Source organism: Carcharhinus amblyrhynchos, chromosome 30 (genome assembly GCF_965287045.1).
Source record: "Carcharhinus amblyrhynchos chromosome 30, sCarAmb.v2.hapA, whole genome shotgun sequence".
Taxonomy (NCBI): Eukaryota; Metazoa; Chordata; class Chondrichthyes; order Carcharhiniformes; family Carcharhinidae; genus Carcharhinus; species Carcharhinus amblyrhynchos.
Genome location: NC_137353.1, coordinates 18,757,527 through 18,776,479, shown reverse-complemented (window position 1 = coordinate 18,776,479; position 18,953 = coordinate 18,757,527). Strand labels below are relative to the sequence as shown.

At 42.9% G+C, this 18,953-nt stretch overlaps 1 protein-coding gene across 5 annotated transcripts in view; it reads right to left on the bottom strand.

The window, feature by feature from the left end:
• The window catches only part of ubr4 (ubiquitin protein ligase E3 component n-recognin 4), a 203,486-nt gene that overhangs the window by 32,201 nt on the left and 152,332 nt on the right, over nt 1–18,953 (bottom strand). For all 5 annotated transcript variants that reach the window (XM_080215508.1, XM_080215509.1, XM_080215511.1 and 2 more), the window contains 10 exons: nt 12,474–12,558; nt 12,129–12,256; nt 11,879–12,008; nt 10,394–10,551; nt 8,406–8,515; nt 7,550–7,691; nt 4,191–4,272; nt 3,916–4,089; nt 2,491–2,612; nt 1,289–1,486 (listed from right to left, as the gene is read on the bottom strand). In XM_080215508.1, coding sequence (XP_080071634.1) covers nt 1,289–1,486; nt 2,491–2,612; nt 3,916–4,089; nt 4,191–4,272; nt 7,550–7,691; nt 8,406–8,515; nt 10,394–10,551; nt 11,879–12,008; nt 12,129–12,256; nt 12,474–12,558 — 1,329 coding nt within the window. The remainder of the gene's footprint in view (nt 1–1,288; nt 1,487–2,490; nt 2,613–3,915; nt 4,090–4,190; nt 4,273–7,549; nt 7,692–8,405; nt 8,516–10,393; nt 10,552–11,878; nt 12,009–12,128; nt 12,257–12,473; nt 12,559–18,953) is intronic.

The window sequence follows — 18,953 nt, the reverse complement described above, 5'->3', positions numbered from 1 at the left end:
TAACAACGCATTTATAACAAATGTTATAAACTGACTCAAGCTGATTGAAAATATTAATTGTCAAAAGCATATGTAACTAAAATTAATCTGGGAGTGGAATTTGTCGTTTGATTAACGGGAGAGAGAGCATTCTGCTAACATTCTACATTTTCAAAAGTTGTTCACAGAATGCAGGCATCATTGGCAAAGGCAACAATTATTGTCCATCCCAAATTGCCCTCGAAAATCTTCTTGAACCACTATAGGCTGTAGGGCATAGATACCCCACAGAGCATTTAGGCAGTGAATTTCAGGATTTTGACTCAGTGGCAGTTAAGGAACAATAATTTATTTCCGAGGCAAGATAGTGTGAGACTTGGAGAGGAAATTGCAAGTGGTGGAGTTCCCACGTTGGCACTCTTCTGAGCAGTAGAGGTTGCAGGTTTGGAAGATGTCGTCAGAGGAACCTTGGTAAGTTGCTGCAATGCATTTCGTATATAGTACATGCTGCAGCCACTATGTGCCAGTGGTGGAGGGAGTGAGCATTTAAGATAGTGGATGGGATGCCAATCAAACAGGTTGTTTTTACTTGAGTGTTGTTGGATTTGTACTCATTCAGGCAAGTGGGGAGTGTTCCATTATACTCCTAACTCACACCTTGCAAATAGTGGAAAGGCTTTAGGGAGCCTGGAAGTGAGGTACTCACTGCAGAATTCCTAACATCTTGTACCCACAGTATCTGGTTGGTCTAGTTAAGTTTCTGGACCATGGTGATTACATGTTAGTTTACAGTCTCAGCCAGATGTTTCTTACAACAGGAAAAGAAAGTGACACTGGGTTTTCAAAACAAGGTGGTGCGGGATGGGGAAACAAAAAGGCATCAGCACCACCAGCTACTTCAGTTTAGCGCAGAAATATGACAAAGCTACTTCCAATAGTATCACTCTGTCAGCTACTTCCATTACCAAATAGGACAACAGCAACAATATGGGAATACCATTGCCTCCTAGTTGAATGCCATCCTGAGTTGGACATACATCACCATTCCTTTATTGTCACTGAGACAGTATTCTGGAATTCCCTATGTAACAATATTGTTGGAGCACTTCTCAGGCTGCAGCATACCGGAGTGGCCATCACCACCTTATGGGCAATTCAGTAAGGACAATACCTTCAGCAGTACCCACATCCCAAGAACAAGCGTAAAAATGATTCAAACTTTAAATTTACAATGCCATATGTGGCTTCCAGAATATTATTGGAACCATGGCATCTTTTTGTTACTGTTTCTTTCTGTACTGATACATACCTCCATTCCACTGTCATCTTCTAGCAGTGCTACAAGGTCACAATCCTGACAAATCTTATTCTTAATGTCTCTCATGAGTGGTCCAATTCCAGGCTCATTGCTACTGTAAGGATTTCCTGGCATCCTGCCCTGTAGGAAATCTTCTTGTTGTGGATCCTTTTCCAATGTTACAAAGAACTCTGTCACTTCGTTTTCCTCCTGCCAAGAGAACAGATCTATTGATAAAAATGTTCATCTTTATCTTTAATAAATGCAAAATATTGTGGATGCTGGAGATAGCAAATCTTTACCCTTGTTTTATCAGTGACAAACATCAGATATAGGATTATTCAGTGAGGAAAATTGCTGCCTATTCACCCAACGAAGATTGCAAGAGCACTTTTTAAAAAATCACCATTCAGTTGCTTGTCTGACTTTCAAACCCAAAATTTCATACATTGAACTTATCTTGTCTCCAGATTAGTTCTGAACCTCTGTTTTGACATCCCAACATTTATCTCTGACCATTACTGAAGGCTGAACCAACTTGAGTGTACTTTTCAACTGCAAGTTGAACTCAGATTTGCTCCATCACAGACCACCTACTTCTCTATATTAGCAGCATTTTCACCTGTACTGCAGCCCTTTGTGACTCTGCTCTCCTTCCTTCTGTTAACTGCTTTAAAAGTTACATAAGCCTTAATCTCCAAACTCTTTTACATTCTTTCTCCAATTGTCCATCACTGGCGACCATGTTTCTGGCCTCTATTCTCTTCTTTAAATGGCCTCCATTCAGTGTCCTTGCTCCTTTAAGACTTCTTAAAACCCACCTCATTGAACAAAGTCACCTCTTCTACTTTCTTCTTTGGTTGAAGATCAGTTTTCTTTCCTAAACGTTTATGAAGGACTTGAGGCTTTTTACTGTATTAAAGGTACAACATAAATGCGTTTTTCTAACACTTGTTGCTCAGTTACACTCTAGTTTAACCATCAGAGCTACTGCAGAAGTATATAATGTTGGCATGATGGTGTCTTAAACAGCGCTTAGTAAGGATTTTTACTTGTATTTTGCTTTGACATGGTTCATTAATACAGCATCCAGTCTTGTAGAACCTTAACCTTCAGGGAGATATGGTTTCTGACTGAACTGTTTATTTCCCAATCGGCCAGATGGTTTGTCTAATGTACAAATTCATTTATTCTTATGCTTCCTTTGTGCTTACCGGGTAGATGATGCTGCATAGCCTCTCGAAGATGAAGACTGGCGTTCGGTAATCATCAAGACTATATCGTTTAGCAGTTTCAATACAGACAGCCATGAATGCCTTTGTTTCAGACTCTGTACCTACAAAAGTATGTGGGTTAGAATTTGATCAATAGCGTAATATTTTCTTCACTCCTGAAAGAAACAAGTAGGCTCGAATTTTCACCGAGAGCTTTAAGCATATCAGCCTACCCTGTTAATCCTGCCATCCCAAACAAACCATTTATTTTTTCTCCCTGTTTACTCTCAATCCCATGAGATCTAATCTTGTGTAATGGTTGTTTGCATGACACCTTATCAAATGCCTTCTAAAAATCCATAGGTACAACATCTACTCTTCCCTTCATCCACCCTGCTAAATTGAGAAACAGAAATGCCACAAACGTTAGGGATCAAACATGGATTAGTGCTGGGCCTCAGTTATTTGCCATTTATATTAATTAGATGAAGAGGTGGAGTGCAATTTATTGAAGAAATTCAAAATGATTTGAATATTGAAACCAGTTTTTGGGTGAACCACTTCTGGAAGGTGTCATGGTTATGATGTAGTTCACTAAAGTGACACCAGGGATGACAGGCTTTAATTCTGAGGATAAACAACTTCTCAGAAGCTTTTCAGAAAAATGTCAAATGTGGTCTAATAGAGGTCTTCAGAATTATATAGGCTTTTGAAGATTGGAAGAGCTGTTTCAGAGCCAATTTATACTGTCCTTTGCAACCTTGGGATTCTCCAAATCTTTTTTGGAATGTAGTCACTGTTGTAATGCAGAAATGATGTGGAGATGCCAGTGTTAGACTGGGGCAAGCCTTTGGCTTGTGCTACCAAATAAACCTGTTGGACTTTAACCTGGTGTCATAATGCAGAAAGGCAGCAGCCAAGTTACACACAGCAAGATCCCACAAACAACAATTTGACAATGGCTAACAAATTGTTTTTAGTGAAGCTGATCAAGGGATAAGATATTGGGAGAATGCTCTCACTCTTCCAACGGCACATGAAAGGCCAGACAGGTCTTCGGATTAATGTCTTATCCAAAAGACAGCACATCCATAAAATGTAGCACTCCCTCATTCCTGCACTGGGAATTGTCAGGCTAGATAGCATGCTCAAATCCCTTGAACCCACAACCTCTGACTCAGCAAGATTTGAATCCACTAGACCACAGCTAACATAGGGCATGCACAATAACTTAGATCACCAGAGCAGACATCCAAACCAACTGACAGAAAGTATGCTCTACCAATTAGAGAAAAGACATAATTATATTTATCTTAAAGTGAGAGAGACAGGGAACACTCTGAAAAAAGTACTAAAAACTTTGGTTCCCCTTTAAATGTGAGTAGAGCTCAAGTTTAAGGAAGTTTGAACGTGCTTTACTATTACCTGTTGTCATGTCCTCCAACATCTCCAGCAACATGTCTTGTGTTTCATCGATCAGTTTTGTTCGCTGAACCACCAGTTTTCGCAGACACAAGTAGCCATTCAGCACTGTGCCCACCAAGCGACTCTTGAAGTGACGTTTTATCGATTCCACTTCCACAAAAGATGAAAGCAGTGCTGAAATGGCAGCAAAAACAGTGAATTTGGAAAATACATGAAATTATTTATTGGTAGGTAGTGTGCAACACTGATTTGTAACACTCAAATGTACATCTCACCTGTCAGGCTTTTCAATGCATACCCCTGCTGAAGGTCAGTGCTAAGTGTTGCCTCCTCCAGTGCCAGTAAATGGGCAATTTCCTAAAACACAAATCAGGTGACAGGAGAATTGTGACTGACAGACTCAGACATGGTGGGCAAAGGTGATTCAGCAATTAAAAGACTGCTATTCTTTGATTTCTCAAGAAAATGGTGACACCTTGAATGACCCAGGCTCTGGTCACCGTCTAGTATTTCATTCAAGCGGACAATTTTCATTAGGGTGGCTTTACAGTGTGGTTATTCTACAATGGAAGTCAACACAGCTAAGCCTTATTCTGTCCTCACTTGACATCTACACATGTTCTCCAATAGGAGTCAGTGAATAGCAATCAGGAATCTAACAGTAGGCTAAAACCAGTGAACTCAGCAGAAACAAATGATGGTGCTCAGTAATGCACAAGACTAACTTGCTATGCAATTGGACTACACCTTGTTGCCCCTTAACAGGATTCCTGCTGTCCTCCTGAATGAGAATTTTTAGTTTGTCTCAATCACTATTGCCTTTTGTTCTGTACAGAATTAGTGGTAAAGATCTAACTATGTAAAAGAACACATTCATATACCTTAATGGCAACATAACAAATGAACAGATGATCTCTTGAATACTGAAGAATTTTGAACGGGACTGGGAAAATTAGATTTACGTTAATAAGGAAAAATAAGTAATACAATGAAAAGAACAACCCTGAAGCTCCGAGAAAAGGTTATGGCCTGGTATGTTAACTATAGTTCTCTCTCTACAGATGCTGTTTGGCTGGTCGAATATTTCCAGCATTTTTCCTTTTGATTTTTAACAGTAAGATTTAGCTTCCTTTCAAGTTAATGGAGGAGATTAACGCAGCACGGTTTCGTTAAGGGGAAGTCGTGTCTGACAAACTTATTGGAGTTCTATGAGGATGTGTCTAGGGCGGTGGATAGAGGAGAGCCAGTGGATGTGGTGTTTCTTGATTTTCAGAAGGCATTTGACAAGGTGCCTCACAAGAGGTTATTACAGAAGGTCAGGGGGCATGGAGTTGGGGGTAGGGTGTTAGCATGGATAGAGGATTGGCTGTCAAATAGGAGGCAGAGAGTGGGGGTCAATGGGTGCTATTCAGATTGGCAGTTGGTGACTAGTGGAGTGCCCCAGGGGTCGGTGCTGGGGCCTCAGCTATTCACCATTTATATAGATGATCTGGAGGAGGGAACCGAGTGTAAGGTGTCGAAATTTGCTGATGACACCAAGATTGGTGGAACGGCAAATTGTGCGGAGGGTGTGGAAAGTCTGCAGAAGGATCTAGATAGGCTGGGCGAATGGGCCAGGAACTGGCAAATGGAATTTAATGTTGGCAAATGTGAGGTTGTCCACTTTGGTAGGAATAATGGTAGGAAGGACTATTACTTACGTGGCGAAAAACTGCAGCATGCGACGGTGCAGAGGGACCTCGGGGTCCTTGTGCATGAGTCGCAAAAACCCAGCCTGCAGGTGCAGCAGGTGGTCAGGAAGGCGAATGGGATGCTGGCCTTCATAGCGAGGGGGATTGAATATAAAAGTAGGGAGGTCTTGCTGCAGCTGTATAGGGCACTGGTGAGGCCGCAGCTGGAGTACTGTGTGCAGTTTTGGTCGTCGCACTTACGTAAGGATATTTTGGCCTTGGAGGGAGTGCAGAGGAGGTTTACTAGGCTGATTCCGGAGTTGAGGGGGTTGAACTATGAGGAGAGGCTGAATAAACTAGGCTTGTACTCGTTAGAGTTTAGAAGAATGAGGGGAGATCTCATTGAGACATATAAGATGATGAATGGGATGGATAGGATAGAGGTGGAGAGACTCTTCCCGCTCAGAAAGGACAGTAGGACTAGAGGGCACATCCTCAAGATAAAGGGGGGGGGCGGTTTAGAACGGAGTTGAGGAGGAACTCCTTCACTCAAAGGGTGGTGAATCTCTGGAATTCTCTGCCCGTTGAAGTGGTGGAGGCTGCCTCGCTCAATATTTTTAAGACGCGGGTTGATAGGTTTTTGATAGGCAAGGGGATTAAGGGTTATGGGGAGAGGGCGGGAATGTGGAACTGAGCCACGACAGATCAGCCATGATCTTATTGAATGGCGGGGCAGGCTCGAGGGGCTAGATGGCCTACTCCTGCTCCTATTTCTTATGTTCTTATGAGATTCATGATTAAATGAAGACCGTAGACGACAAGGTATTGCTCAGTCAAACAGGGAGAACACTTATTTCATGTAAAATTCGTGGCAATTTCTATTTCATACTAACACACAACTACACAGGCTGAAATTCTCCTGTCTCGCCTGCCACAGGAATCATAGTGGGCAAGACAGGAAATTTGGCGGACGATTTAAAGATCCACTGAGCTCAGGTGGGAATTTCTGGTCTTGGGTGTGCGTGGCCAGAGAATCCAAGGACCCGGGTTCAATGCCGGCATCTATGTTGAATTTGCATGCGTCTCTGTGGGTTTCCTCTGGGTACTCTGGTTTCTTCCCACAGTCCAACGATGTACAGGTTAGGTTGATTGGCCAAAGTAAATTGACCCTTAGTGCTGGGGATTAGCAGGGTAAATATGCAGAGTTACAGGGATAGGGCCTGGGTGGGATTGTGGTCAGTGCAGACTCCATGGGCCAAATTGCCACCTCCTGCACGGTTGGGATTCTGCTGTATGAAACTTCTGTAATGAAGTTACTGCAAACTCTGTTCCCACAGTACTTAAACAGGAAAATTTTGATAACTGGGATTGAACCCTTTGAAGGTGTCTAATGCCCCTGTAAAAAGTCATTTCAATGGGGGTAGTATTGCCCAATAACAGACGTTACTGACAATGATATTCCAATAAAATGTCGCCCTAAAACAATGGAAGGTAGAGATTCAATTAACCCAATCCCTAAAATAGCAATCACGCACCCACCTACTTCCTCAGACTACAGCTCATATCCCGACCCTTCAGACAGGTACAAAATGACAATTCTGAAATGTCACCCTGTCCATTACAGCTGACCTAAACCAGTGTTGTCAGCATATTGGTTGTGCACATCTGCTTTAAACCTGTCTAGGAACTAATGAACCCAAATGATGCAATAGACTCCTGAGGGATTAACAAGTAATTAGTTTCGCAGCGAATGCCAACCAGACACACTTGAATAACTCAGGGTGTGGGAGTGAGAAACACTGGTAAACATTTCCTCACTCTGAAGTTTGGGCTGAAGCCAATTAATTGGGACATTAAGCAGGGTGGGGACAAATGGCTGTGCAAATCATGACATAATGTTACGGAAAAGAATTGTACCACCTGAGGATTTTCTGATTTGTTTTGGAATGGAAGCAAAGACAGACCTTTGTGATCAGGTTTCCGATGTATGGCAGTACTCCCCGGGCTGCCAGGTAGATCTTCCAATGAGGCGGTTTGATGAGTTTCTGATAGAGTGCAAGGTATTCAGCTGCACACTCACCAGCAACACTCAGCTCATCCAGGTAACTGACAATACAAAAACAAAGCTGAAATTGTAAAGTATCATTTTAATATTGAGCAGGTGTCCCAGTGGTTCCACCTATGAACATTGAGTCTTTAAGGTTGCTCATTGATCAACAAATGGGGTTAGCATTAGTGAAAATCCACAATCCTAGGCTGTGATGTTTTCTTGGAGGTGTGACTTTAGAGCAACTGCTCTGCCAGCCCCCTGCCAAACCCCAATCCAACCCACCCCTTGTTTGTAATCTATTACATCTCTAACTTTTCCCAGATCTGATGAAACGTCACAGACCCAAAATGATATGTTATCATAACCTGCTGTGTATTTCCAGCCTTTCAGTTTTTATTGCTAAAGAACATGTCGTGCAATTGACATACCAGCAGAACGAATAACACGTTGACAAGAAAAATAATATTCATATAAAACACTGAAGAAATATCTGCCAAGACTATCTATTGTTAAAAGTCCAATCTACTTGCAATAAAATCATATCCCCTTTACACTTTCCTTCTCTAAGGATTTACAAGTGCAAATTTGTTTCATGGATAAGTTCACAGTGTCTGATGAAGCTGATCTGCCCTTGCTCCAACTTGCACAAATCTTTTCACAGACATTAGGGAACTTGGATACCTGATCAGAATACAAATCAAAAATCACAGATGTTTAATATTGACAAATATCACCAACTGGCTAGAACTGGATTGCTGAAAGAAACGTACCTGGTAAGAAGATCAAGAACTTGTTGCTTGCGGCTTGGGATGGTGGTAAGTGCCTCCACAATTGTACAGGCAGCCTGCCGTGCAGCTTGTGTTGCAGGAGTGAACAGGACCTGAAAAACAGTAAAGTCAGATGGCTTGTGTGCCACTCATAATGGCACAATGATTTTAGAACAGCAGAAAACAGGCAAGACCATTAATTTTAGGTTCCTCAGCTGCCCAGTCAGCAAGGAAGGGGACTTACACCCACCCAGCAGGGGAGAGAGAGGGGTGGGCTCAGCTACCTAGCCTGGGGAGGGGGGAGACTCCCAATTGGTGAGGGAGACAGAGCCTTGGCCACCACTCAGCGGGGAGTGAACAAATGCAGAATTGCTGTTGAATTTTGTGACAATGTCAGGAGTAGGATTAGAAGCATATTGCAAAGGATTGGCAATATGTGAAGAAAGAACCTGTTCCTTCCAGATGAATAAGTTCACACGAAGCAAAACAATTGCTATTAGGGGCCACAGCAGGAAAGTTGACTGTGGCTCTCATTTTAATTATGACAAATACATACCTGGATTCAGGAATCTTGCATCATTTTTAATAAATTATGCACAGTTTTACAATAGTGATGTCTTTCATTTTGATCTCAATCCCTGTCTCACAATAACTAGTTCAGACAACCTCCACAACACTGATTGCTTGCACCTGATCTCATCCCCATCATTGCTGAAATCATAAACCACTACTGTATTATTCTGAAATAATTACCTCACACTCTTCCCACCTTCACAAACCTTTGCTAATCTAGAACTCAGGTCCATACTCCCTCCCAGTAACCCACCATCTTTGACCCCAAGTTCCAGAATCTTGTCAAGTCCCAGAAAATCAACACTAGGAATTTTGTCTGCAAACGTCGCTGTGGCTTTGCCCATTGTTCTCTGTGAATTGTTCAGCCACATTTTCCAGCTCAGGCCTTCTGCTGTTCCTCAGGAGTCAGAACTCCTACCCTCTTGAAATGTCTTCAAAGCTCACTTGGAAACATATTGTGATCAGGAATGCACTGCCTGAGACTGTGGCAAAAGCAGATTCAATGGTAATTTTTGAAAGAGGATTGGATAGAAAGGACAAGGGAAAAAATTGCAATGCTACGGGGATAGTGGGGCTAACTGGATAGCCCCTTCAAAGGATCAGCAAAGACATACTGATGAATGTCCTCTTCCTGGTGTATCATTCTATCAGACTTTCCATTGCTTTCTTCCTCCTCCATTTCAGAAGTGTCCCTAAAATTTTCTCTGCACTTTCAGTTCCTCCTTCCCAGCCCATAGGTTCCTCCACCTGCTGCTTGATGCCCAAGTCTTCCCCTTTGTGAAGTTCCCACATATAGCAATGTGAGGAAGTAATCACAAGCAAGTGGGCAAGAGGGGACAGCATTAAATTTACAGGGACCAATTTGAACTATAATTAACCTATAATCATATCTTAAAGATATGAGTCAATGATGCTGCATTGTTCAAATGCTAGATTCTCCCTGTGAACACCAATTCGTGCAGGATTGCAATTACTGTACTGAACAAAAACAATGGCTGGATTCTCCGGTTCTGGGCAGTGAATGGAGGTTTGGCTGAGCACCAAATTCTCTTATCACTGGCAATGGTGCAGGGCATCCAACATCAGAATTCCAGTCTTAGTCTCTCTACAAAATGAAGAAAATAGTAGATTACATGGAATTTACAGCACAGAAACAGGTCATTCTGCCCACCTGGCTTCTGCTGATGTTTATGCTCCGACTGAACGAAACTTCCTGTATAAAGACTATTGCTTGCCAACTTCTCTTTTCCCTGGGGAGAAGTTCACTCAGTATGTGAGGGTAGGAAAAAATTGAATATGCTTGTTACATCTAAACACACATATTGAAGATAATGGGTGGTAAATCTTTGCTGTAAATGGCCCATGCCAGTCTTGCTCTTATACTTTTATCCTCTTGTGTTACCATCTTTGCCCATTACCTGTCTAAGCCAGTTATTATGTCCTAGTTTGAGGTCTAATGGCGAATTCCTTTTTCCACGTTTGCTCAGGAATTGTTTCCATTTCCAAGCGTACTTCTCCATCAGATAGAGGTGTCGTAGCTCAGTTTTACTTGGTGTTTTTCCTTCAGTGTCCAAAGCTGTTTGGGAGTTGGAAATGAGTCACAAATCAATCAGTGTTATCACAAAGCTTTCATCTATGCTCAAAAGAATTAACTAATGGACTTCAATCCAGAGGAATGATTCAAAATGAGTCCATCATTTCATCATCTATTTCGTTCACAATATTTTGTTGTGCAAGGACCCGATTCTGCATAATTTGTCAGTACTTGTTTTGTGTTTCTTAAAATGAAGTAGAGCAGCTCAAGTCACTTAGTCAGGTTCAGTATATTGCCTGGAACTGCACAACTTGGTGCTGGCTTGCACCCCTACTCTCACAGTTTGTTACAGGATCCAATATGCTCAGGCACATGTCACATCACATTTGATCAAAGTCAACTGAGCAAGGGCAATGGTCCATTATGCAAATTAAGATAACAGTGGCGCAGTGTGTGGACTTTCCAAATACTGCAGTGAAACGGCAATTCGTGCTAGCAAGTTCCGATCAATGTGCTTCTGATCTCAGGCACACCATCAATAGGTGCTGCCAAATGGGTGACCAGTTGTCACAAGTAATTTGAGCCTTTTAAAATATATTCTCTACCAGCTGCATCAAAAGCAGTGCTGACAGAGACTTGGCAGTGATTATCTGCTGAATCCTACAGCGGGGGAAAAGAAGATCAAAGAAAGGAGGAAGAACTCAGTAAACCACTTCAGTCCATAGAGATTATTTAAATGAACGAATAAGTCAGTTACTCTCTCCTACTGTTGGAGAAAATGAAGCCATTAAAGTTTTATTGTGGAAATCTTGTGCACAGTAAGCCATTTAGTTTTAGGATTACTAAGCAGAACTAGAGGGCACAGCCTCAAAATGGGGGTGGGGGGAGGGGGAGTGGTGGTGGCAGTTTAGATCAGAGTTGAGGAGGAATTTCTTCACTCAAAGGGTGGTGAGTCTCTGGAATTCTCTGCCCATTGAAGTGGTGGAGGCTACCTCACTGAATATATTTAAGTCACGGGTAGATAGGTTTTTGATAGACAAGGGAATTAAGGGTTATGGGGAGAAAGTGGGAAAGCCGAACTGTTCCACTTCAGATCAGTCATGATCTTGTTGAATGGCAGTGCAGGCTCGAAGGGCTAGATGGCCTACTCCTGCTCCTATTTCTTATGTTCTTATGATTCTGCAGCACAGATAAACACTATAGTATTCCAAATCACCTCAGATTCCTGTTGATAACATTACAATATGAAAAAAGCATTTCTACTCATCAGGTGTGGTAACTCTCTGTACATACACACCAACCTAGAAATGGACCATTAAAACCTGTAAACATACTAAAATCAGAAATCACGAATGAAGGTTGTCTCTACCTCTGGCAGGCAGACACTTCTTCCAAGCCTCATATGATGCTTTGGGATCCTTCTTGAGCCATGCTTGAGCCTGCGCATGTATCTCATTGCTATAGGGTTTGACAGTTGTAAGTGTATCAACAGAGGTGTCCTGCAGAAGAGAGCGAGCATAGTGATAAACAAGAGAGAGAGAGAAGCAACCGGATCAATGTGTTAGATCAGAGAGCAGATAGGTTGCGTAAGTGTATTCATCACCAGTAAGCAGGCTCACCTTGTTTTTCTTACTGGTTGGGGCAGGTGGTTTAATCAGTCGTTGTAGAATACGCAGACACATCAGAGTGATGTTCTCAACAACCACTGGGGTCTTAATATTCACAGCCATCAGATACAGACTCAGAGCTATGGATGGAAAAACAAATCAGGACACAATGCAGTAATTCAAAATTTATGTGGTCTAGCAACAATGCAGTTTTGAACTGATCTAAACTAATTTTCCGTAGATTTTTATGTTTTATAATGAAAATAATTGTTGAAGACAATGTTTCATTATAACTTAGAAAATGAGACTGCTTGCTATTGTGAGTTTTATTAAATAATTTCACAGAGTTAAGCTTACCACATCGAAGTCTCAGCTCCCAGCATGCATCTTCTTTTGAAATTGAATCAGTCAACAACAACATCTCATACTGAAGACTACTAGCCTGAAAGTAGAAATAAACATACAAAATTCAGAGAGAGGCAAAATGTTAATGAGAGTGAAAGTACATGTGAGAAGGTGGGGCATGAGGACGGGTTTGACAGCCTATGATGATGTGCAAGAATACGTAAGAAATTGCTCGAAAGTGAGTGTGAATATATGTTTGTTTTTATTTATGTTTAACCAGTAGTCTCGCGTATCTTCCCCAATTTTCTTCTCCAGAAGTTTTTTTTGAGTTTGGTGTAGTTAAGTGGGTGGTGGTAACCATCTTACATCTCAAAGGTATTTCACTCATCCACTTCCTCAAGCAATTTTCCCCAAAATATTAAAATATTGAACTTGTATGTTAAGAGGGTATTAAACACTGCACAGGCAAGCTCAAGCCTGTCTTCACCAAATGCCCACGGAAAGACAGGCTGAACTAATTGCCAGAGAGGCTTTGCTAATTGCTCATGCGTGCAGTCATGGAAGAGGCACTGTAAATTAAGCTGTTTCTTTTAGGTACTTTTTAAAAACTTTTGAATGCTACTTTGTCAATTTGCTAAGAATCTAACTACTGTACTCCAATATAGCAAGTGGTTGTCTATTTTTAAAAAGTCACTTTGGAATATAAGAAACATTAGGAATGGGAGCAGAAATAGGCCATTCGTTCCTCAAACCTGCTCCGCTAATCAATCTCAATTCCACCTTCCCACAGTTTTTCCGTATCCCTAATTCTTTTTGTACCCAAAAAACTATCAACCTTGGTTTTGAACATATGGAGCATCTACTGCTCAGTGGAGTAGAAAATTTGAAGAAACTGAAGAAATTTCTCATCTCATTCCTAAATGATCATGATCTTATTCTAAGATGAACCCTATTTATAGGATCATAGAGGTTTACGGCATGGAAACAGTCCTTTGGCCCAACTTTTCCATATCGTCTTTTTTTAAAGCTCTATACCCATCCTACTCATGTAACTGTCTAAATGTTTTTTAAAAATAGAGTCACAGAGGCTGGACAATCCAGAAATTACTCCTGGACTGCCCAACCAGGGAAAACATCCTTTTAGCATCCATCCTGTCAAGATCCTGAAGAATTTTACATGTTTCAACAAGATTGCCTCTCATTCTTTTAAATTCTAGGAAATATAGAACATAGAACATAACAGCGCAGAACAGGCCCTTTGGCCCACGATGTTGCGCCGACCAATTAAAAAAGCAATGACCCTCTAACCTAAACCAATCCCTTTCCATCCATAAACCTATCCACAGATCTCTTAAACGCCCCCAAACTAGGCTCATTTACAACTGTAGCAGGCAGGGCATTCCAATCTCTCACCACCCTCTGGGTAAAGAACCTACCCCTGACATCCGTCCTATAACTACCACCCCTTAATTTAAAGCTATGCCCCCTCGTGCTAGCTTTCTCCATCCGAGGAAAAAGGCTATCACTGTCCACCCTATCTAAACTTCTAATCATCTTGTATGTTTCAATAAGGTCCCCTCTTAGCCGCCTTCTTTCTAACGAAAACAACCTCAAATCCCTCAGTCTCTCCTCATAGGACCTTCCCTCCATACCAGGCAACATCCTGGTAAACCTCCTCTGCACCCTCTCCAATGCCTCCACATCCTTCCTATAATGTGGGGACCAGAACTGCGCACAATACTCCAAGTGCGGATGCACCAGAGTTTTGTACGGTTGCAACATGACGTTGAGGCTCCTAAATTCAGTCCCCCTACCAATAAACGCCAAGACACCGTATGCCTTCCTAACAACTTTAGCTACTTGATTCCCAACTTTCAGGGATCTATGTACACATACACCTAGATCCCTCTGTTCATCCACACTATTCAGAGTCCTACCGTTAGCCCTATACTCTACACATCTGTTATTTCTGCCAAAGTGAATTACCTCACACTTTTCCGCATTAAACTCCATCCGCCACCTCTCGGCCCAGCTCTGCAACTTGTCCAAGTCTCTCTGTAAACTATGACACCCCTCTTCACTATCTATCACTCCTCCGACTTTGGTGTCATCAGCAAATTTACTGATCCACCCAACTATACCCTCATCCAGATCATTTATAAAAATTACAGACAGCAGTGGCCCCAAAACAGATCCCTGAGGCACACCACTTGTAACCGAACTCCATGACGAATACTTACCATCAACCACCACCCTCTGTCTCCTGTCTGCTAGCCAATTCCTGATCCAATTAACTAAATCACCCTCAATCCCATACATCTGCATTTTCTGCAGAAGCCTTCCATGGTGAACCTTATCAAAGACCTTACTAAAGTCCATATATACCACGTCAACTGCCTTACCCCCATCCACCTCTTTGGTCACTTTCTCAAAAAACTCAATAAGGTTAGTAAGGCACGACCTACCCTTCACAAAACCGTGCTGACTATCTCCAATCAATTTATTACTCTCCAAATAACTATAAATCCTATCCCTAATAATTTTTTAAAAAACTTTGCCCACAACAGAAGTAAGACTCACCGGTCTATAATTCCCGAAGTCTCTGTTTCCTTTCTTAAACAACGGGACAACATTCGCTATCCTCCAATCTTCTGGCACTATACCTGTGACCAACGACGACCTGAAGATCAGAGCCAGAGGCTCTGCAATCGCCTCTCTTGCCTCCCAGAGAATCCTAGGGTAAATCCTGTCCGGCCCAGGGGACTTATCTATTTTCAAACCCACAAGAATATCTAGCACATCCTCCTTATCAACTGCAATACTATCCAGTTTACAACCCTGTAACCCAGTGTTCTCCACAGCTACATTTATGTCTCCCTGCGTGAATACCGAAGAAAAATATTGGTTCAATGCCTCTCCAATCTCTTCCGGTTCCACACATAACTTCCCACTGCTGTCTCTAACTGGCCCTAATCTTGCCCGAACCAATCTTCTGTTCTTAACATATCTATAGAACGCCTTAGGATTCTCCTTAATCCTATCAGCCAAAGTCTTCTTGTGTCCTCTTTTAGCTCTTCTTAACTCACTCTTTAACTCCCTCCTAGCCAATCTAAAGCTTTCTAGTGCACTACCTGAGCCCTCAAGTCTCATCCTGACATAAGCCTCCTTTTTCCTTTTAACCAGCGAATCAACTTTTTTAGTGCACCACGGTTCCCTTGCTCGACCATTTCCTCCTTGCCTGACAGGGACATACATATCAAGGACTCGCAGTAGCTGCTCCTTGAAAAAACTCCACATTTCGGACGTTCCCAGCCCCTGTAATCTCCTAGTCCAACCTATGCTTCCTAATTCTCTCCTAATAGCCTCATAATTACCCTTCCCCCAGCTAAAACTACTGTCCCGAGGTTCATGCTTATCCCTTTCCATCACTAAGGTGAACGTAACCGAATTGTGGTCACTATCACCAAAATGCACACCAACTTCCAAGTCTAACACCTGGTCTGGCTCATTTCCCAGCACCAAATCCAATATAGCCTCACCTCTAGTTGGTCTATCTACATACTGAGTCAAAAAACCTTCCTACACGCTTTGTGCAAAAACTGACCCCTCTAATGAGCTAGAGCTATAGCTATTCCAATCAATATTAGTAAAGTTAAAGTCCCCATAACAATTACCCTATTACTTTCACTCCTATCCAGGATCGTCTCCGCAATCCTTTCCTCAACCTCTCCAGAACTTTTAGGAGGTCTATAAAAGACTCCCAACAGGGTGACCTCTCCTCTCCTATTTCTAATCTCAGCCCATACCACCTCAACAGACAAGTCCTCATCAAACTTCTTCTCTGACACTGTGATACAATCCTTGACTAATAATGCTACCCCTCCCCCCCCCACCTCCTTCTCTACTCCAACTGAAGCATTTGAACCCCAGAACCTGCAACAACCATTCCTGTCCCCGCTCTATCCATGTCTCTGAAATGGCCACAACATCAAAGTTCCAGGTACTGATACACGCTGCAAGTTCATCCACTTAATTGCGAATACTCCTCGCATTAAAGTATATGCATTTCAAACCATGCTCTGCTCCACCCCCACGATGCCATGCATTGCAGTCCCCATCTATGCCCCCCTCACTTTCATCCCTGCTACTCAGGATCCCACCCCCCCTCTGAATCAGTTTAAACCCCCCTGCATAGCCTTTGCAAATTTCCCCCCCAAGATATTGGTTCCCCTCTGATTCAGGTGTAGACCATCACTCTTGTAGAGGACCCACCTTCCCCAGAATGAGCCCCAATTGTTCAAGAACCTGAACCCCTCCCTCCTGCACCATCCCCTCAGCCACAAGTTCAAACTTTCCCCCTCTCTGTTCCGCTCTAAACTATCCTGTGGCACAGGCAAGAGTCCCGAGATAACCACTCTGTCTGACTTGGCCTTAAGTTTCCACCCCAACTCCATAAATTTCTGCTTAATATCCCCTTCCCTTATCCTCCCTATGTCATGCGTCCCCACATGAACTATGACTTGGGGCTGATTCCCCTCTCCTGAACACCCTCTCTGAAACATCCCGGACCCCAGCCCCTGGGAGGCAACACACCAGCCCTGAGTCCCTACCATTACTGCTGACTCTCCTATCTGTCCCCCGAACTGTGGAGTCCCCAATCACCAGGCTCAATCTTTTACTTCCCCTATCCACCTGAGTCTTCACAACAGGCTCACCTCCAGAGACCTGCTCCCTTTGGCTATCTCCAGTTGATTCCTCCTCAACTGTAGCCTCCAGGACAGAAAACTTATTTTGGAGGGGAACAGCCCTAGGGGATTGTCTCCCCAATTGCTTCTTACCCCTCTTCCTAGCAGTTACCTAAGACTCATTTTTAGGAGTGACTATCTCCTTGTAACTCCTATCAATGTCCACCTCAACCTCCCAAATTATCCGGAGTTCCTCCAATTCCAGCTCCACCTCACACTTTTCCGCATTAAACTCCATTTGCTACCTCTCAGCCCAGCTCTGCAGCTTATCTATATCCCTAGATAAGAGATTATTGTAGAACATAGAAACATAGAACATTACAGCACAGTACAGGCCCTTCGGCCCTCAGTGTCATACTCAGCTACATCCAATCCCAAGATCGGGTTATCCCCTCCTTATAATTCTGGAGTGCTCCATGTGCCTATCCAGTAGCCGCTTGAAAGTTCCTAAAGTGTCTGACTCCACTATCACAGCAGGCAGTGTATTCCACACCCCAACCACTCTCTGAGTAAAGAATCTACCTCAGACATCCCTCCTATATCTCCCACCATGAACCTTATAGTTATGCCCCCAGTAACAGCTACATCCAACCGAGGAAATAGTCTCTGCACGTCCACTCTATCAATCCCTCTCATCATCTTATAAACCTCTATAAAGTTGCCTCTCATCCTCCTCCGCTCCAAAGAGAAAAGCCCCAGCTCCCTCAACCTTTCCTCATAAGACCCATCCTCCAAACCAGGCAGCATCCTGGTAAATCTCCTCTGCACTCCCACCAATGCTTCCACATCCTTCTTATAGTGAGGTGACCAGAACTGAACATAATATTCCAAATGTGATCTCACCAATGTCCGGTATAATTGCAGCATAACCCCACGGCTCTTAAACTCAAAAGGTAACATGCAGCTGCAGCAGGTGGTAAAGAAGGCAAATGCATGTTGGTCTTCATGGCAAGAGGTTTCGATTACAGGAGCAGGAATGAGTTGTTGCAATTATATAGCGCCTTGGTGAGGCCACACGTAGAGGAGCGTGTGCAGCTTTGGTTTCCTTTTCTGAGGAAGGATGTTCTTGCTCTCGAGAGAGTGCAGCGAAGGTTTACCAGGCTGATTCCAGGAATGGTGGGATTGATGTTATGATTGTCCGGATTAGGGTTGTTTTCGCTGGGATTCAGACGAATGACGTGGATATGGACTTTAGGACTGGAACAGCAGGTTAGGTGTAAAGATTCGCATTCTAATCAGTAATCTGTAAACTGTCTGTGCTTTATATGCTCTGTCTGAGGCCAGAACTCTCCATTCGCCTGATGAAGGGACAAACCCCGAAAGCTTGTGAGTTTACTATCAAATAAATCGGGTGGACTTAAACCTGGTGTTGTCAGACTTTTTACTGTATTCAGACGAATGACAGGGTCTTCTTACCTTTGCAATTCCTCAACTCTACCCATAGAGATTCTGTGCCTTCTGATCCTATGTTGCTTCTTGCTACCGATTTAACTTAATTCCTTACTAACCATGCAAACCCACTCTTTTTTGCCCATTGCCTATCCTTTCAATAGGACACATATCCTTGGACATTTAGATCCCAGCCCTGATCCCCTTGCAGCCACACGTCTGTGATGCCCACATCGTACAGGCCAATTTTAATGTACGCAACAAGCTCATTTACCTTGTTCCGTATATTGTGTGCACTTAGGTACAACACCCTCAGTCCTGCATTGACCACCTCCCTTCTCATAATTGACAACTTTTT